At 32.1% G+C, this 17499-nt stretch overlaps 1 protein-coding gene across 2 annotated transcripts; it reads left to right on the top strand.

The window, feature by feature from the left end:
• The first annotated feature begins 5665 nt into the window (after positions 1-5665).
• Positions 5666-16167, top strand: LOC139491529 (uncharacterized). Of its 2 annotated transcripts, XM_071279265.1 has the most exons (5): positions 5666-5805; positions 9707-9974; positions 11708-11928; positions 12632-12866; positions 13595-16167. In XM_071279265.1, exons 2-5 carry the CDS (start codon positions 9761-9763, stop codon positions 15478-15480), a joined length of 2556 nt encoding a protein of 851 aa, XP_071135366.1. In that variant the 5' UTR covers positions 5666-5805; positions 9707-9760; the 3' UTR covers positions 15481-16167. The 2 variants fall into 2 exon arrangements, with proteins under 2 accessions (XP_071135366.1, XP_071135367.1); XM_071279266.1 differs by lacking the exon at positions 5666-5805 and having other exon boundaries at positions 9690-9974.
• The last annotated feature ends 1332 nt before the right edge of the window (positions 16168-17499 follow it).

Raw genomic sequence — 17499 nt, 5'->3', positions numbered from 1 at the left:
AAAAATCTTCTCCTCTGAAACTACTGGGCCAAATTAAACCAAACTTGGCCACAATCATCATTGGGGTGTCTAGTTAAAAAAATGTGTGGCGTGACCCGGCCAACCAACCAAGACGGCCGCCATTGCTAAAAATAGAACATAGGGGTAAAATGCAGTTTTTGGTTTATAACTCAAAAACCAAAGCATTTAGAGCAAATCTGACGGGGGTAAAATTGTTTATCAGGCCAATTTCTATCTGCCCGGCAATTTTCAAATGAATCGGACAACCCGTTGTTCGGTTGCTGCCCCTGAATTGGTAATTTTAAGGAAATTTTGCTGTTTTTGGTTATTATCTTGAATATTATTATAGATAGAGATAAACTGTAAACAGCAATAATGTTCAGCAAAGTAAGATTTACAAATAAGTCAACATGACCGAAATGGTCAGTTGACCCCTTTAGGAGTTATTGCCCTTTATAGTCAATTTTTAACCATTTTTCGTAAATCTTAATAATCTTTTACAAAAATCTTCTCCTCTGAAACCACTGGGCCAAATTAAACCAAACTTGGCCACAATCACAATTAGTTAAAAAAAATGTGTAGCGTGACCCGGCCAACCAACCAAGATGGCCGCCACAGCTAAAAATAGAACATAGGGGTAAAATTCAGTTTTTGGCTTATAACTCAAAAACCAAAGCATTTAGAGCAAATCTGACATGAAGTAAAATTGATTATCAGGTCAAGATATATCTGCCCTGAAATTAATTTACAGATGAATCGGACAACCTGTTGTTGGGTTGCTGCCCCTGAATTGGTAATTTTAAGGAAATTTTGCTGTTTTTGGTTATTATCTTGAATATTATTATAGATAGAGATAAACTGTAAACAGCAATAATGTTCAGCAAAGTAAGATTTACAAATAAGTGAACTAGACTGAAATGGTCAGTTGACCCCTTTAGGAGTTATTGCCCTTTATAGTCAATTTTTAACCATTTTTCGTAAATCTTAGTAATCTATTACAAAAATCTTCTCCTCTGAAACCACTGGGCCAAATTAAACCAAACTTGGCCACAATAATCATTGGGGTATCTAGTTTAAAAAATGTGTGGCGTGACCTGGCCAACCAACCAAGATGACCGCCACAGGTAAACATAGAACATAGGGGCAAAATGCAGTTTTTGGCTCATATCTCTGAAACAAAAGCATTTAGAGCAAATCTGACAGGATAACATTGTTCATTAGGTGAAGATCTATCGGCCCTGAAATTTTCAGACCATTCAGGCAACCCGTTGTTGGGTTGCTGCCCCTGAATTGGTAATTTTAGGAAAATTTTGCAGCTTTTGGTTATTATCTTGAATATTATTTTAGATAGAGATAAACTGTAAACAGCAATAATGTACAGCAAAGTAAGACCTAAAATGGTCAATTGACCCCTTGAAGAGTTAATGCCCTTTATAGCCAATTTTTAACAATTTTCATAAATTTTGTAAATTTTTACAAAATATTTTCCACTGAAACTACTGGGCCAAGTTCATTATAGATAGAGATAATTGTAAGCAGCAAGAATGTTCAGTAAAGTAAGATCTACAAACACATCACCATCACCAAAACACAATTTTGTCATGAATCCATCTGTGTCCTTTGTTTAATATGCACATATACCAAGGTGAGCGACAAAGGCTCTTTAGAGCCTCTAGTTTTAAGACTAAACGAAATTAATTTATCCTTGACGTGCGAAAATGGAAGACCACACTTCGTTGTAAAAAAAAATATGAAATAAACGCTTAACTATACTCATACGAAGAGCTAAAGTAGCGTTTTTTTTAGCTCTATGAAAGGGACAACTGTGTGAAACTGTGGAAACGGGATGCAAGGACTATGAAATTTATGTAAATAAGATCATCAAACAAAACCTTTAATAACGATCTGGTCTATGGACTATGGTGCAATAGAGTACTGCTGTGTTCAGTGGCGCAAAGACCATTTCACACACTTTTTTTTCAATTCAATTCAATTCAAAGTTTTATTTAAAGTCGATATTCAATAAACTACATAAACACAAGCTCTATAGTGAGCTTTTCAAATCGACTTAATAACAAAATATAATACACACATACAAAAGTCACGAAAACAACACAATTTTAAACATATAGTGCATAGTAAGATAAAATAGATGACATATATAAGTTAAAAGCATAGTACACTTAAAATATAGCGCAAGTTAGGATTGCACAACACTGGATAGTCAAAAAATTTAATCACTACATGTATACATGTACTTCCCTTTTTATCTTGCAACTATATACTTTTACGAATTGCAGCACGCAGTAGCACGACCATGAGTGTGCTTGAGGATAGGACCTTATGTTGAACCCCATAGTCCCTCGATTCCCCTTTCATTATAAAAATAACCTCTGATTTTCTAATGTATATAATTTATTTGTACCATATGTATACCAATATACCATCAGTGATATTGTTGGCTTTTTCCAAAACTACCTCTACCCTTTTTTATTGGGAAAATATGCGTAATTTTCATCAAATTGAGAATTTTAGAATAAACCATGAATTTGACTGAAACTTCAATTTACAGACCCCATTTCAAGAGTCAAACCCTGCTTTGAAATAAGACCCCTTTTTGTCAGTGATGATACATAAATAGACCCTCAAATTTGCACATATTGTAATTTTAGGCATGAAAAAAGTATAAATGAGTGTTTTTTCAGTTTTAATTCATGTACAATTACTACTGAAATTGCACTGTTTGGGAAAAAAGTTGTCTTTTTGGGAATAATTTTAAGCCATTTTTTTTTCAAAATATACTATGTTTACTATCATGTCCATTGTGTCACTCGACTTTGTGATACTAAAGGGGAGGGACTATGAGGGCTCAAAATAGGGTAGTACTACATCGTGTTCTCAAGCACCTATGGCAGCACATGCACACACTATAACATTATCAAAACATGCGAAATTGTCCGTCATTCAACATCTTTCAATCAATTTAAACCCACTTGGTATACACTTTGCACTAACAAGTGCGTTTAATGTTATTCCTGATATTTTAAGATAAAAAATAAAACATAATTGTGTTATTCTCGCTAATAATCTCACTGTTATGTGCAGTTCATGTCTGCATTTGCAGCATTTTTATTGTGTAAGGTTAAACAATGCACAAATTGCAAGACACTGCACGGTGTTGTGGCACTTGTTCAGCATTTTGAAATTGTTGATGTTTACTTTTAATTTCAAAACTAATAGGATATTTGTATTATAATTTTTAATTATAATATCAATTTCTATGTGGTTGCTTTAGTTTTCAAAAAGACAAGTTTTTTTTTGTATAAAATAATTTTCCAATATAAAAAAAATATATAGGAATATAGAATTAAAACTCAAGTATATTATTTATTTTTTCTTCTTCAGAGTAGTAAGTTTCGAGCATACATCTAGCACGTTCATAGGTTTGATAGGTATTTCTTATTTCTAAAAGCAAACAGTTGTTTTGTAACAATGGGACAACTTTTATCTATGGATAATTTTGTTTTGCAATAGAGGATAGTTTTTAGTATTTATTTTAATCAGGAACTAGATATTGAATGGGTTTACCATTGTCTTCATAAGTACCAAGTCAGCAATGTGACAGTTGTTTTCCAGACTTTAATTTTTCCATTTGATAAGGTACTTTCTGTTTTGAATTTTTCTTGGAATTCCATTTTTTTTTGTTTTTTTCTTTGTTTTTATTTTTTGTTTTATAATAGAAGGATACAAAATTGCAGAAAAACTCAATATTTTACACCGGTTCATATCTGGATTTCAGGTTTTTAAGAAGCGCGTTAGAGTATTTCGAGAACCTCGTTTGTATGATGCCACTAACGAAAGAAACATCTCAACTTTAAATGTATGGACGTTCATTTATGGACTGTACATATAATAGTAGAACAACTAGATAATCCTGCAAAAGAAAAACAAAAGATACCAAAGAGACATTCCAACTCTTAAGTCTAAAAATAAACTGACAATATAACCTTTCCTTTTATTCAATGTGTTATATGAAACTTCGCGGCCCGGCACATACGTACAGACAAAAGGAATTAACTAATTTAGAAAAAAAACCCAAAGTGCTAGACTCTTAATCACACTTTTTTTAATCAGTGGTGAAAATGCCCGTAACGATATCAGTGTCCTTATATTCTTCCGTTTAAAGAAAATAATAAAGATGTGTCCAGACTTTTAAACTATACAATGATTTAAAGTATAAAACTCTTATAAATATAAAAAAGAAGATTTGGTATGATTGCCAAATGAGACAACTCTCCACAAGAGACCAAATGACACAGATATTAACAACTATGGGTCACCGTACGGCCTTCAACAATATACACAGCCCATACCGCATAGTCAGCAATGAAATGCCTTGAAATGACAAATGTAAAACAATTCAAACGAGAAAACTAAATAACGGATTAACTTTTCTACAAAAATATGAACGAAATACAAATATGCAACACATCAACAAACGACAACCACTAAATTACAGGCTCCTGACTTGGAACAGGCATATACATACAGAATTTGACGGGGTTTAACATGTTAGCGGGACCCCCTCTCCTAACCTGGGACAGTGCATGGTGTAACAGTACAACATAAGAACGAGGTATAAAAATCAGTTGAAACAAGCTTAATAAATCAGATGGATACAAATAGAAATACATATAACAAAAACACAGAGTGGACGTGGCCGGGTACTTGTATATCCCAACAACAAAATGACACTATGTACAGATCTGAGAGTACTTGCAGTTACGGACAGCCAGTTCAAAGCCACTACCATCTAATAAAAAAATCATGCATCTAAGACTAAATTATCAATCAGTACACATCCCAGATCCAATGGATTTAGTATAAAGACGTCATAAACAGTCAGAGAAAAACATGACCTTGTGCAATGCTAAGATACAGGTATCGACAGATTATAGATACATCATGCCTGGACATGCATGTGTATATGTATACATGTATATATATAACAATATTATTTAGTTTGCTTTTAATTTACTGATAGCAAAATCAATATTAATACCAATAAAACAATATTCAAATGATCTAATTACAGTATTGAATAGGTAACCTTTTAGAATAAGTTTATTTAAAGGATCGATAAGTTTACGAGGATCGTTTCTTAATTTCCGGGCACGGTTAACATGGTTAACAACATCTCCGTAAAAATGAGGATGTGCTATCCCGACATGGCATTTTCAAATATAGATGAATAGTCTATTCTTTGTGAAATTATAATGATGCTTATTTTCTTAAATTGCATATATGTATGTCTATATTACAAAAAGTAAATGTCTTCAAATATGATATACAACATAAACTATTTTCTGCTAGAACGACATTTTCCCCCTTGAATGGAGTACACTTGTGATAAGCTTTTAATCAATATTATTTTTTATTTTTTTTATTTTATCACCTTAACTGAATAAAGGTATGCATATTATTTTACATCACAATGCGTTGTACATTTAAATTTGCCGAGGAAACAAGCTAATTCCTCAGCAACGTACCGGAAGTCAACATAATCAATTAATGATATCATGACTATTATAGAAACTATTTACTAGTTGAATCATATGTTTTTGGAACACGTGTTACATCTTAAATTTATAAATCTTTGCAAAATATATTAAATACTGTATATACATAGATGTCGTTTGATATTAAGTGATCTTAGGTGGATGATTGTCACATTGGCAAGCATACTTCAACAAATCATTATCAAATATCAGGATTTATCATGATCAGATCCACGGTGTGATAATAGCAAATATAGGACAAAAACATAAATAATAGAGAAAAAAGGACAAAAAATAAAGAATAGAGAATAAAAAGGTGTTGAAATATATAGAGTTTATAGAATAATGGACACAAAATATAATGATACACTGGAGAAAAATGGCTTACAAAAATAAAGAAGACAGAAAAGAAGAACCCTCATCTATACTCTCATTATAACTTATCATTGTTCGTACAATACTTTACTTGTTCTTATAACGCCACGAGTAAAAAATGGTGTAAAAGTCAGAGTTGCACTACATAACCATTTTTTCGATTCGAAATAGGCTGTAGCACATTGTAGCATCACGGGTTTAAATGTTTTTTCTATTTGGTATTAATCTTAGATGAAAAGCAATTTACTCGTTAAAATAATATTGAAGTTTAAAAAAGATTTGATCTATTGTAAATCTAGGTTAATATGTTATTCTTTTGGAAAACATGTAGATATATTTCTGGGTAAAATGTATATGTGTGTCTATAAAGTAAACTATTTTGATATATTTTACTTCAACTATACTATTTAACAAAATAAAAAATACACGGCAATGTATTTCCCATATACAATGAAATTGGATACACTGTACCGAGGTAAAAAAAAATGCTCTATTGGTCTTTTTTTTTTAGAGTGTTATTTTCTCATCAAAACCATAAATTTTAGGCAAAAACACAAAATTCTTTTTTGGAATTTTTGTTATTTCAAAAATCGTATATATACACCAAAAAATTCAAAAAATGATATTAGAATTTTCAAACTTAAACATGGTCTGTTTAAAATGTTGAATGCCTTAATAGAAATTTGAATACTTAATTCCCACCTTCAAAATTAAGTGCCGACTTTTTCTGCAAAGTAAATTTGACCCCTGTGTTCAATAACTCGGTATTCTGTAACTTTCCAATTTTGTCAAATTCTTTTAATCATATGCATTTGCTTTGTAAATGATTGTTTTTCATTGGATATTTTAACAGTTTTTCCTATTTTTTACATTTTGTGATAAATTTTAATTCAAACTTGTGTATCGTTTCTTTTGTTGACTAGTATATTTACAGCTTAAAAACGACACTCTTTTCCGTGTAGGAAAATCATAACATATCATAAGCTTTTTATCAAATGATTACGTGCAACTAAACATGTCTGAGAAAAAACCTGTGACATCTTTTATTCATAAATCTTTGCAAACATATATTTCATATTGATTTGTATATCAGTTGACAAACATGCATATAACCTACCCTGAAATCATCTCAAAGTAGAAGTCTGCCATAATGTATTTGAGCTTTGATTACTTTATGATTTTCATATCAAATCAAATTTCTTTATTTTGAACAAAATATTGTAGTAGATGTAAAATTTTCACTGAAAAATATAAAATCTTTGTTATGGAAAGATATTGAAATGTTTTGAGTTCGTGTTGTACATTTACGAAACGTATTGGTGTACATATGTTAGAATCTCTGTAAATTGATAAAAAAGAGACAAATCAAGGTCACGAAAAGAAAAACAAGTTGGGAATCGCATGAACTCTAAAAGAAGCAATACCGGTTGCGTCGACACGGTAAGCGTCTCATGCTATGCACGCACCCCACACCATGATACTCAACCAGCGAGATGATACAAATAAATGAATTGGACTAATGTATTATGTTGGACTTTTCTTTTTTTATCAGACAATAAGTTTCCAAATAAAACAGCAACAGGGCCTTTTATTACAATGTGGTATCGGTTTTACTGATTGTTGAAGGCAATACAGTTACCTTCAGTTGTTAACGTTCCTTCAATTGTTCTGTGGTCAAAAGTTGTCTCATCGGATATTATACCACATTTTTCTTAATTTTAGGTACAGGTGTAGTTTCTTCATCTAGCTTCCGGTGGTAACGTGTACATTTAAACCCTGTTTACCAAATTGTAGCCGTTTTTATTTCTTTGTACAGTTCAATGGTCCCCCAGTTTGTAGCTGCATTGTCGGAAATTCTTCAAAGAGTCTGGTAGGATATCGTTATCAGGTCATCTATAGATATGGTTCTTAAGGTAGATTCATGGTATACCGCCATCTTGGATTGTACTATCGCAGTACACAATCAGTCTAGTTATTTGCCCAAATCTGCAAATTTGTAGACAGATGTGCAATTTTATGTTTATGTGTATTTATATGAAGAAAACTTGCTGATTTATTGAATTAATCAAAATACTCAAACAAATACCAAATTTGTGTTTAAGAGCCATTTAAGGGGAGATAACTCTTTTAGTAAAAAATTTATACTGGAATGATAGGGATTTTTTTTATTTTTACTTGTAGCAAGAAAACAAGTTCGGTGACACCATTTTTTATTTTTATTTTCTGAAAACATATTATAAAACCTATCTGCTCACAATTTATTTCTATCTCATAGGTTTCTTACTATACACAAAAATGTGTTTTTTCATGACCATTCTAAGCAAATTGAGGAAATTTTCAACTACTCATAGCTTGAAAAATAGCACGGTGACCCATCCTTTTTATTATATTTTTGAAAAGAGCATAGTAAAGTCTTCATTATGGCAAAGTATAAGAAAATTTTATCTCGGGAAACATATACCTATGATCTACCTTAACGACGAATAAGTCGACGTGATGGATGTATGTTTTACACACACAGTTCGTGACGTCATTGTTACATTCGCTACTATTCAGAGTGTTTATGCATGAACATATCATAGACAAAAGAGGATGCATTAGGCAAGGATCATTGTTTTTGGGTCTCATTTTCCAGGACAAAGGAAGAAGACATTAGAATAGTGTGTGACTAGGTACTTATGCGTCCAGCTAATGTATTTTTGTGCTGTGGTCAATTTTAATAATCATGTGTTTCATTTGTGCTTATGTGCTTTGTAATCCCCAATATCCTTAAATCAGATTTCAAAAGAAAAGACAATATTAGACCATTGTTCTTTCGTCTTCGTTTTTTGACCATATCATTATCAAAGGTACCAGGCTTATAATTTGATACGCCAGACACGCGTTTCGTCTAGATAATACTCATCAGTGACGCTTAGATCAAATTGTTAGAAAGCCAAACAAGTTGAACAGCAACGAGGACCCAAAATATCGAAAGTTGTGCCAAATACAGCTAAGGTAATCTATGCCTGGGATAAAAAAATCCTTAGTATTGCGAATAATTCATACTTTTGCAAACAGAAAATTTATAAAAAAAAATACCATTTAATTGCTATTCATGTCAACACCGAAGTAATAGATGATACCCTCGATGACGAAACGTCCACTAGCAGTGGCATCGACCCAGTGGTGTAAATAGTTATCAAAGGTAACAGGCTTATACGACAGACGCGCGTTTCGTCTCGTCTACATAAGACAGATTGACTCATCAGTGACGCTCAGATTGAAATAGTTAGAAAGCCAAACAAGTATAAAGTTGAAGAGCAATGAGGACCTACAATTCCAAAAAGTTGTGCCAAATATGGCTACGGTAATCTATGCATTATCTTTGCTTTTTTTCAGTAATGAGTTTGAATACCCTTTGATATCTTTCGCCTTTTTGTATGTTCATTTGTGACACATCTTTCAGATTTCTGATTTGAGGATAGCTGTTATGAAAAAACATCTTTTACCAAAAAGTTATCAAAGGTACCAGGATTATAATTTAATATGCCAGACGCGCGTTTCGTCTACATAAAACTGATCAGTGGCGCTCAGATCAAAATAGTTAAAAAGCCAAACAAGTACAAAGTTGAAGAGCATTGAGGACCCAAAATACCAAACCGTGTAAACGAAAAAAAAATTGTCATGAACATTTAATCTGAAAATCATATTTCTGCGATATTATCTTCAGGTCAGACGTCATTTGACGAAAAGGTGTTACAATTTTTTGTCCATTTTGTTTTTCATTTTAGAACGAAAACGCATATTCCACAGATCTGAACCTCTGTTGAAAGTGTATAGTTGCGATGACAGCAATTACCGATGAAGAAAAAAACTACATTATTATTCAGTTCCTATTGACAGGAATTTCACCATTCGCTGTGCGTAAAGTATTCGACAAAGAATTTCATCCTTCATGCTTGAAAAAGTCTATCAGAAAGGAGCTCCCAAACATCTATCAGCTGAGAAAAAAGGGATTTTTGAAACAGCCACAAATCGATCTTCTTGACCCAAAAGAGGGTATGTGTTTGTTTATTTCTTTTCAAAATACGTTGTTTTTATCTGGAATGGTAGACGAAGGTGCAGTGTATTGCTCATTTGTTGGTAAAGAAAAATTGCGGGAATCCTTTTAACAAAATTTTTCTTATATTGCGGAAAACTCTGTTGACCTTGCAGTGTAAAGGCGACAATGATGAAATAAATTTGATGTGGTTCTCAATTATCTCCTTTAATTTTTCCATATAAGCGACGTTTTATTATGTCCTGACAGCCTCTTGTATATAGATTTATATCATGATACAATTGATATCTTGTACATAAATTTATATCATCATATAATTGATATTTTGTATATAGATTTATATCGATGATCATACAATTGATATCTTAATTAGGTCTTTCCACTTTTCTGTGGAAAGACCTATTGTTTTTCTTCTGATTATTTTTTTTTCTTCCGCCTAATTTTGTTCTTGCGATAAATATTTGTTTCGCAATATGTCGCTTAGATATTTGGTATATGATATCGAACAGTTTAAGCGCTTTTGAAATTTACCCTGCGTAACCGAATACTTTTCTTTGTAGGAGTTATCTCCCTAAACACTGTTTTCCTTGTGATCACGACTCCTTCGCAACCGTAAGAGATTACGACAAATTTATTTTATAAAATTGCTCGTTATATCCTTCGCATGATTTGTCCAATTTCGACCGAAGCAATATGAACGCTCCATATGAGAGTTATTTCCCCTTTTGTATTTGAAATTTTGAAATGTATTTTAAACTGGAACACCATAAGTGATAGAGACCTAGGATCTTTTGATTTGAGGTCCTTGGTCCAAAAAAAATGAAAATTAGGTCAAGGTCAAAGGTCAAGGTCATATTCTAATTTTTGAATTAGGCTTATTTCCACTCATTTCCAGAAACCGTATAAGATATCGACAAATTATTTTGACTAAATTGTTAGTTGCGACATGTCGTAACTTAACAATTTTAGTTGATAGGGTGTGTAGACAATGAATGGGAGTTTTTGCCCCTATCATATCTAAAACTATGTGTAAAGTGATATAACTTATTAACCATACGTATTAGAGACCTAGGGTCTTTTGATTTGATATCCTCAGTTTGTGACCTTCAAATTGAGGTCAAGGTCATAGGTTAATTTGACGTTCTAGATTTTGACCTTTGCTTTAAATTCATATCTATACATCATAAAGCCATATGAACTGACATTTTAGACTGATTTTAATATTTTAATATCAAAATAGATATTAACTGGTGGAAAGACCTTCAACTGTTCTCTGAACAATTGGTTTTTAATTGTATATAGATTGATATCTTGTACATAGATTTATATCATCATATAATTGATATTTTGTATATAGATTTATATCATCATACAATTGATATCTTAATTGTATATATATTTATATCATAATTTAATTGATAATAAGACAAACCAAAAAAACACCACATTCATATGTATTTGTTAAAGTATAGATACTATACTTTCATATGTGACTTATTTCATTAACGTTTGAGTGTATCTGGATTTACCTTAATCTGGAACATTAAATTTTTCTATATTGAAAATAATACCTCACTCCAAGACACGTTCAAAACGGAGAAGTCCATAACATTCAAACTCTACCAATCAATGAAACAAGTGAAAAACAACTGCAATATTCCTGACTTGTAACAGGCATTTTCCGAAGAAAGCCACGGATGTAATATCAAAGCAGATTTTCTTAAATTTGTAGGACACGAACCTTCATCAACACAATTTGATGTTTCGTTAATGCTTTGTTTGTTGAAGAACTTTACAGATATTTGTGTTTATGAAAAGACTCCGGATCCAGAAGATACGAGTGTTGCAGCTGATCTCAGCAGAATAAAGCATTATAGAAACGACTTTGCTCACCTTAATGAAAGTATCTTATCTGTAGAATCTTTCAATTCAATTTGGACCGATTTGACTGAGGTATCATTATGTCTTTATTAAGTTTATGCGAAAATATTTTACATTGTTTTCAGGCTCTCTTTATTCTAAAAAAATGGTGGTAAGAACATAGAAATATGTAAAGTTGATCATCTTAAAGACCTAGCTATATATCGTTCCTTATTCGGATTTTTGGGTATCCAGTACAAAGATCGGATATTGTAAACGCCCTTTTTATGTAAATGTTAAAAAAAAGATGGGACGGATTTGAGATGATATAAAATGCCCTTTTTTGAATGACAATTTTTTTGCGTTCCATACGATATGACCAACATTTCCCTTTAGTGACAAATATAGAACCACTAAAAATCCAACAGATCGACAAGTAATTGTGACAGATTATTAGATATAATCTGATACAATGTTCGATTCTCAAGCCTTTCTTTTAAATGACACCGAATTTTAATCTACTTAAGATCTCAACAATAGGTTAGGAAGAAACACATTAAGATAATGAACAGAAACTGATTGAATCGCATGAACTGCCAAATAGGTAAGGCCACGTCGACAGAGTAAGAGTCTTCTGCTATGCATAAATGGAATGCGAATTAATAATGGTCAAATATCACAATCAGTAAAACTAAATACCATACGAATATACTGGTATATAAAACTAGCCTCGAAAGAGACCGTATAAAGTGATTTACAAAATGATTCAAAACAAAGTTTTTCCTTTGTATTACAGGCCATTGGACGTTTAGGGGGAATAAATTTGTTAAGAGGATGCCATGAACGGAGACAAAAAATAGAAAATTTAGATGAAAGAAATTATATTTGTGAGATTTTCAGCGAGATGCAAAGTGATAGGAAGGAGATATATAGATTAAAAGAAAAACACAGATTGGAAAAAGATTTATTAAGAGCAGAAGAAAAGGAAAGAGCTCAATTGGAGGAGTTATCGATGAATAAATATGACATCAGTTAGTGTATTTTTTTTAATCCATCTAACGGTTGAATCAAAATGATGGTTTCGAATGACGCTTGTAAAATGTCTTTCCGTTTGATGTTATAAATTGTTTCAAGAAATACCACTAAATTGTGTTAATATTATACACTGTAACAGCTAGATAGACCTTTGAAATAACTGATTAACAACACAATTATATCTAAAATTGTTAAGCATAATTATGGAAAATCTTGAGTCAGTTTAAATTTCAATTTATCAGCACACATTACTTTGATGACTTAATATAACATATGATATCATAAATTAAAATGATGAGAATGGATTGATCAAATGGGGTTGCTTTTAAAACTTAGATAAGACTCTTGGTATTCCAGATGAGCGATTAGGATTCCCTTGACCCTTCTGTTCACTTATTTATTGATGACACAAAGTCACAATGCGAACATGAAAATCCAAAAGCAAAGAAACTATTATTTCTTTGCTGACAAAGTCATCTGTTTGCCTGCAACATTGACAAATAACTCTCATCTAACGGTTTGTCCTTGAGAGTGTAAAGCAAATGTTTTCGCAAATAATGACCAATTTGCTAATTTTCACCACACTTATATTTGGTAGTATATAGATATTTTTTTTAATTATAAACAGATCTATTTTCAAGAGTGTGTATCTTATTTGTACAGTGTAACAAAGTATTCAAATAAAAAGAGGTGTTTTTCTTGTTTTCAAAACTTTTTTTTGCAGAGAAAAATATTGAAATGAAAAGAAAATGGAGGGACCAACTTAGCAAAGAAAGGTTCATTGTATCGACAGCAGCACTTGATACATTTGAAACGGTCCTACAGAATAGGTTTGTTGCAATTTCTAGAGTATCCGGATCTGGCAAATCAAGTGTGGCTCAATTCATAGCATTGCGCATGTCAGAAAGTCATGGATATTTTGTCGTTTCCGAATGGCAATCTTCCTGTAGTAATTTTCCTACAATGAATAATTATGGAACAACCAGCCCCAAAATTTTATATCTTTATGACGATTATTTTGGAAAATGTTCGATCTCAGATCATGACCAGTTCGGATTGAATTTGATGTTTGATCAAATGAAACGTATAGCAGCAACTAACCTAAGTTGCAAATTTTTAATTACGTGTAGACCAAACACAATCAATGTAAGCAACATAAAACACTTTCTGCCATCTATTGTAGAGTGTGATTTGCACTCACCGGAAATGTCATTATCAAGAGAAGAACGTCAAAAGATCTTCGACTTATATATTCCTGACCATGAGGAGGTCAATGGTTATCAGAATAATGATTGTTTACTAAGTACAAAACAGCTACCATTACTTTGTACGTTATATAGAAAACATTTTTGTAACAGTATACAAGATTTTTTCTTAAATCCTGACAAATTTTTAACTGATAAAATTAGTGAAATGAGAGATTCAGAGAATCCATCATATATCTGCCTTGCTCTGTTACTAGTTGCGGATGAACTCCATATAACATCATGGAATAATGAATGCATAAAATCCGAGTGCTATACTATTTTACAGAGCGTCATAACAGAGTCAGGTTTCAAAACAACACCGAAAAGTCAGAAGCTATTACAGGCGGGATTTGAATCGATAGAAGAAATATATGTTAAAAGAGAAGAAAATAAACTGTTGTTTATACATGACAAAATGCATGATAATGTTGTATCGTGTATCGGGACGAACTTTATACGAAGTATATTAAAACACGCTAAATATTCATTTATTGAAGACCGAATAAGACTCGAATCCTATAAATGTGAGGACAGTAGCCCAAATGCTGTTGTTATTCTAAATCAGACTTATAATGAACAATTCTTTAAAAGACTTTTACAAGAAATATCGCGTCGAAATGAAAAAGTGTTTGTACACATACAAAATAGACATCCAGGGTTTAGAAATGCCTTCATAGAATATCTCAGAATACATTTGACTGAATTCTGCGTACTAGAATATTTCAAAATACCACTTGTCTTATCGTCTAAATTGGGTTATGAAGACTTCGTGTCATTCATAGTTGAAAAATGGAAAGAGCAATCTAGACCTTCGTTTTTCTATCAAAGAGAATCACCGTTATCTGTAGCATGTTCAATGGGACATATTAATATTGTTAAAATTTTGGTTGAATCATCTGTAGGAAAGGAATATTTAAGTAGACAACCAACATGGCCAATTGAAGTGGCTTGTATACATGGATATAGTAACATTGTTGAGTTGTTACTCACTCATGGTATCCATTCAGATCTTTCCACTGCTCTTGAATATGTATGTAAATTTGGTCATACTGAAATAGTGACACTTCTTCTAAAAAAAGGAACATTTTATCATAACGAGCCTTTACGTATTGCTTGTGAAAATGGACATGACGAAATTGTCAGGATTTTACTGAGATACAATTTGCCTGTCAACGATAATTATGGTGACGGAGAAACATGTACGCCGTTATACTTTTCTTCAATGAAAGGACATTTGAATATTGTAAAATTATTATTGAATGCGGAGGCAAAAGTACAAGAGTGTGATATCAGTGTTGCGGAATGGAACGACCATGAAGATATTGCTGAATACCTACGAAGACATTTGAGTCTGCTCATTTAGATACATCTAGTCCGTAAAGACCATATTTGATATTTGATATCCATCCATTATTGATCACTGAGCTTTTAATGTCTGTATACAAAGTTTTTATCCATTTGAGCATAGAATTTTGAAAGCCATTTTTTTAATGCTGAGAACTTGAAATCCCATTCTAAAGAGTCAATAGATTTTGAAAAGTCTAAAAATAAAAATGCTCTTACTATATTAAATTTTTCTGCATAATTAATTATATCCTGGATCTGTCTAATGTTTAACCAATATATTTTTTACATAAAATTGAGAATGGAAATGGGGAATGTGTCAAAAAGACAACAACCCAACCATAGAACAGACAACAGCAGAAGGTCAGCAACAGGTCTATAGGTATAGATGATTACATGTATAACCAAGGGCCAATTGCACTTGCTTGTGAAAATTGATACAGGAACATCGTTGAACATCGTTTTGATACCCATTTTGATCTGCATGGATAGTTTTTGGTAAAATATTTTTAATGCGCTGAGCTAATGATTATGCTATCAATTTTGTATCAACATTCAATAATTTAAAAGTTATTAGTCTATAGTTATCTATAGTAGTCTACTTTGGATGCGAATACATTTGACAAGTATAACAAGTTGGATATGTGTTTAATACAGGAAAGTTATATATATTAAGATTCCTAATAAAACTGAAAAAAATTATAAATTTTGTTAGTTATATGTAAATTACTGTTTTGTTTTAATGCAAGAAGCCAACTCATCATGATTTCAGAACATTCATATTGTAAAAAGGTTTCTGACACTAGTCAGTCAAAAAGTATAGGGGTTTTCAAGTTTTTGCAAACAGCAAGTACCGTTTGCGTAGGACGACTTGTTCATTTGATGTTCAAGAGCGTACGTTTCTTTTCACAATTTTATTGATAGAGTGTTGCTACATTTTGGTAAGCTATTAAAATTTATAATTATAGTAAAGTTTCAGTCTTCACTAAGAAAGATTTATTGGCGCCATCATGAGTTGGTACACCCATATTGAATATATATTTCAATTGTCGTAGGCTTCTCACGCCAATTTTGCTGTGATTGTGACATTATTGTGACATTATAATCAGACTTATGAGCAGCATGACAGAAACTGTATGTGTAGAAGGGTAAGCCTAACCTTCTGGGACACCCGATCCTCATTCTTGAGATTTCCAGGGAAAATAAAAATCAACGCCTTCTCTAGTTTTCCCCTTATATAACGGTAAGTTTGCAGAAAGATTGCACAGGTGTCGAAGTTGTACACCTCCTTTTGTGAAATTGTTTGAGGAATCCTTTCTCATTTGTTCAGACTTGCACTGGTAATTATTCTTTTTTTCAGCAAAGTTTTTGTAGCGTTTTGTATGATCAACTTCTACTATAAGTGGTCAAACCCGATCCCTATAACTTCAAAAGAAATTGCAAAATATTGTAACGGGCCGGGGGAGGGGTGTAGTGTGTATTTTCTGTCTGTAAATATTACAGATTTCTGTTTAGATACTGCTACACTGCTTGTCAGCTGGATAATGTAGTTTAAAATAACTGGATAGCTGTTATACACTGGAACTACTGTCTATGATACTGTCAGCAGATTATATCTTGTTTTAGTTTGTGTTTGTAATTCGTTTGACAAATGTATATTTGGGAGAGGGGTCTTTGTAAATCCTATCTCTTAACGACTACGGAATAACCCAAACGAACTCATGAAAACGTAATGCAAATATAAAATTTATAATTCTTTTAATTTTGCAATAAATAATATTGCCAATAACAATCAGATGTAAACAATATTAACAATTATATTAATATTTAAAACCTCTATCTGCTCCAGCTGCCTATGCCTATATAGAAATAATAGTGATTAAACAAAATACTTCTCTGGAATCTACTGTAGCTAAAACGGGAAAAACGGGAAAAGCTCTGGTTAGGAACAAAGAAATATGGACATACGACAATGCAGACAATTATAGAGACAACTTGAACCTCGAAAATATATACCCAAGGATTATACTCGATAATT

Source organism: Mytilus edulis, chromosome 10 (genome assembly GCF_963676685.1).
Source record: "Mytilus edulis chromosome 10, xbMytEdul2.2, whole genome shotgun sequence".
Taxonomy (NCBI): domain Eukaryota; kingdom Metazoa; phylum Mollusca; class Bivalvia; order Mytilida; family Mytilidae; genus Mytilus; species Mytilus edulis.
The sequence above is the reverse complement of the archived record's forward strand: the minus strand, read 5'-3'. Positions and strand labels throughout refer to the sequence as shown.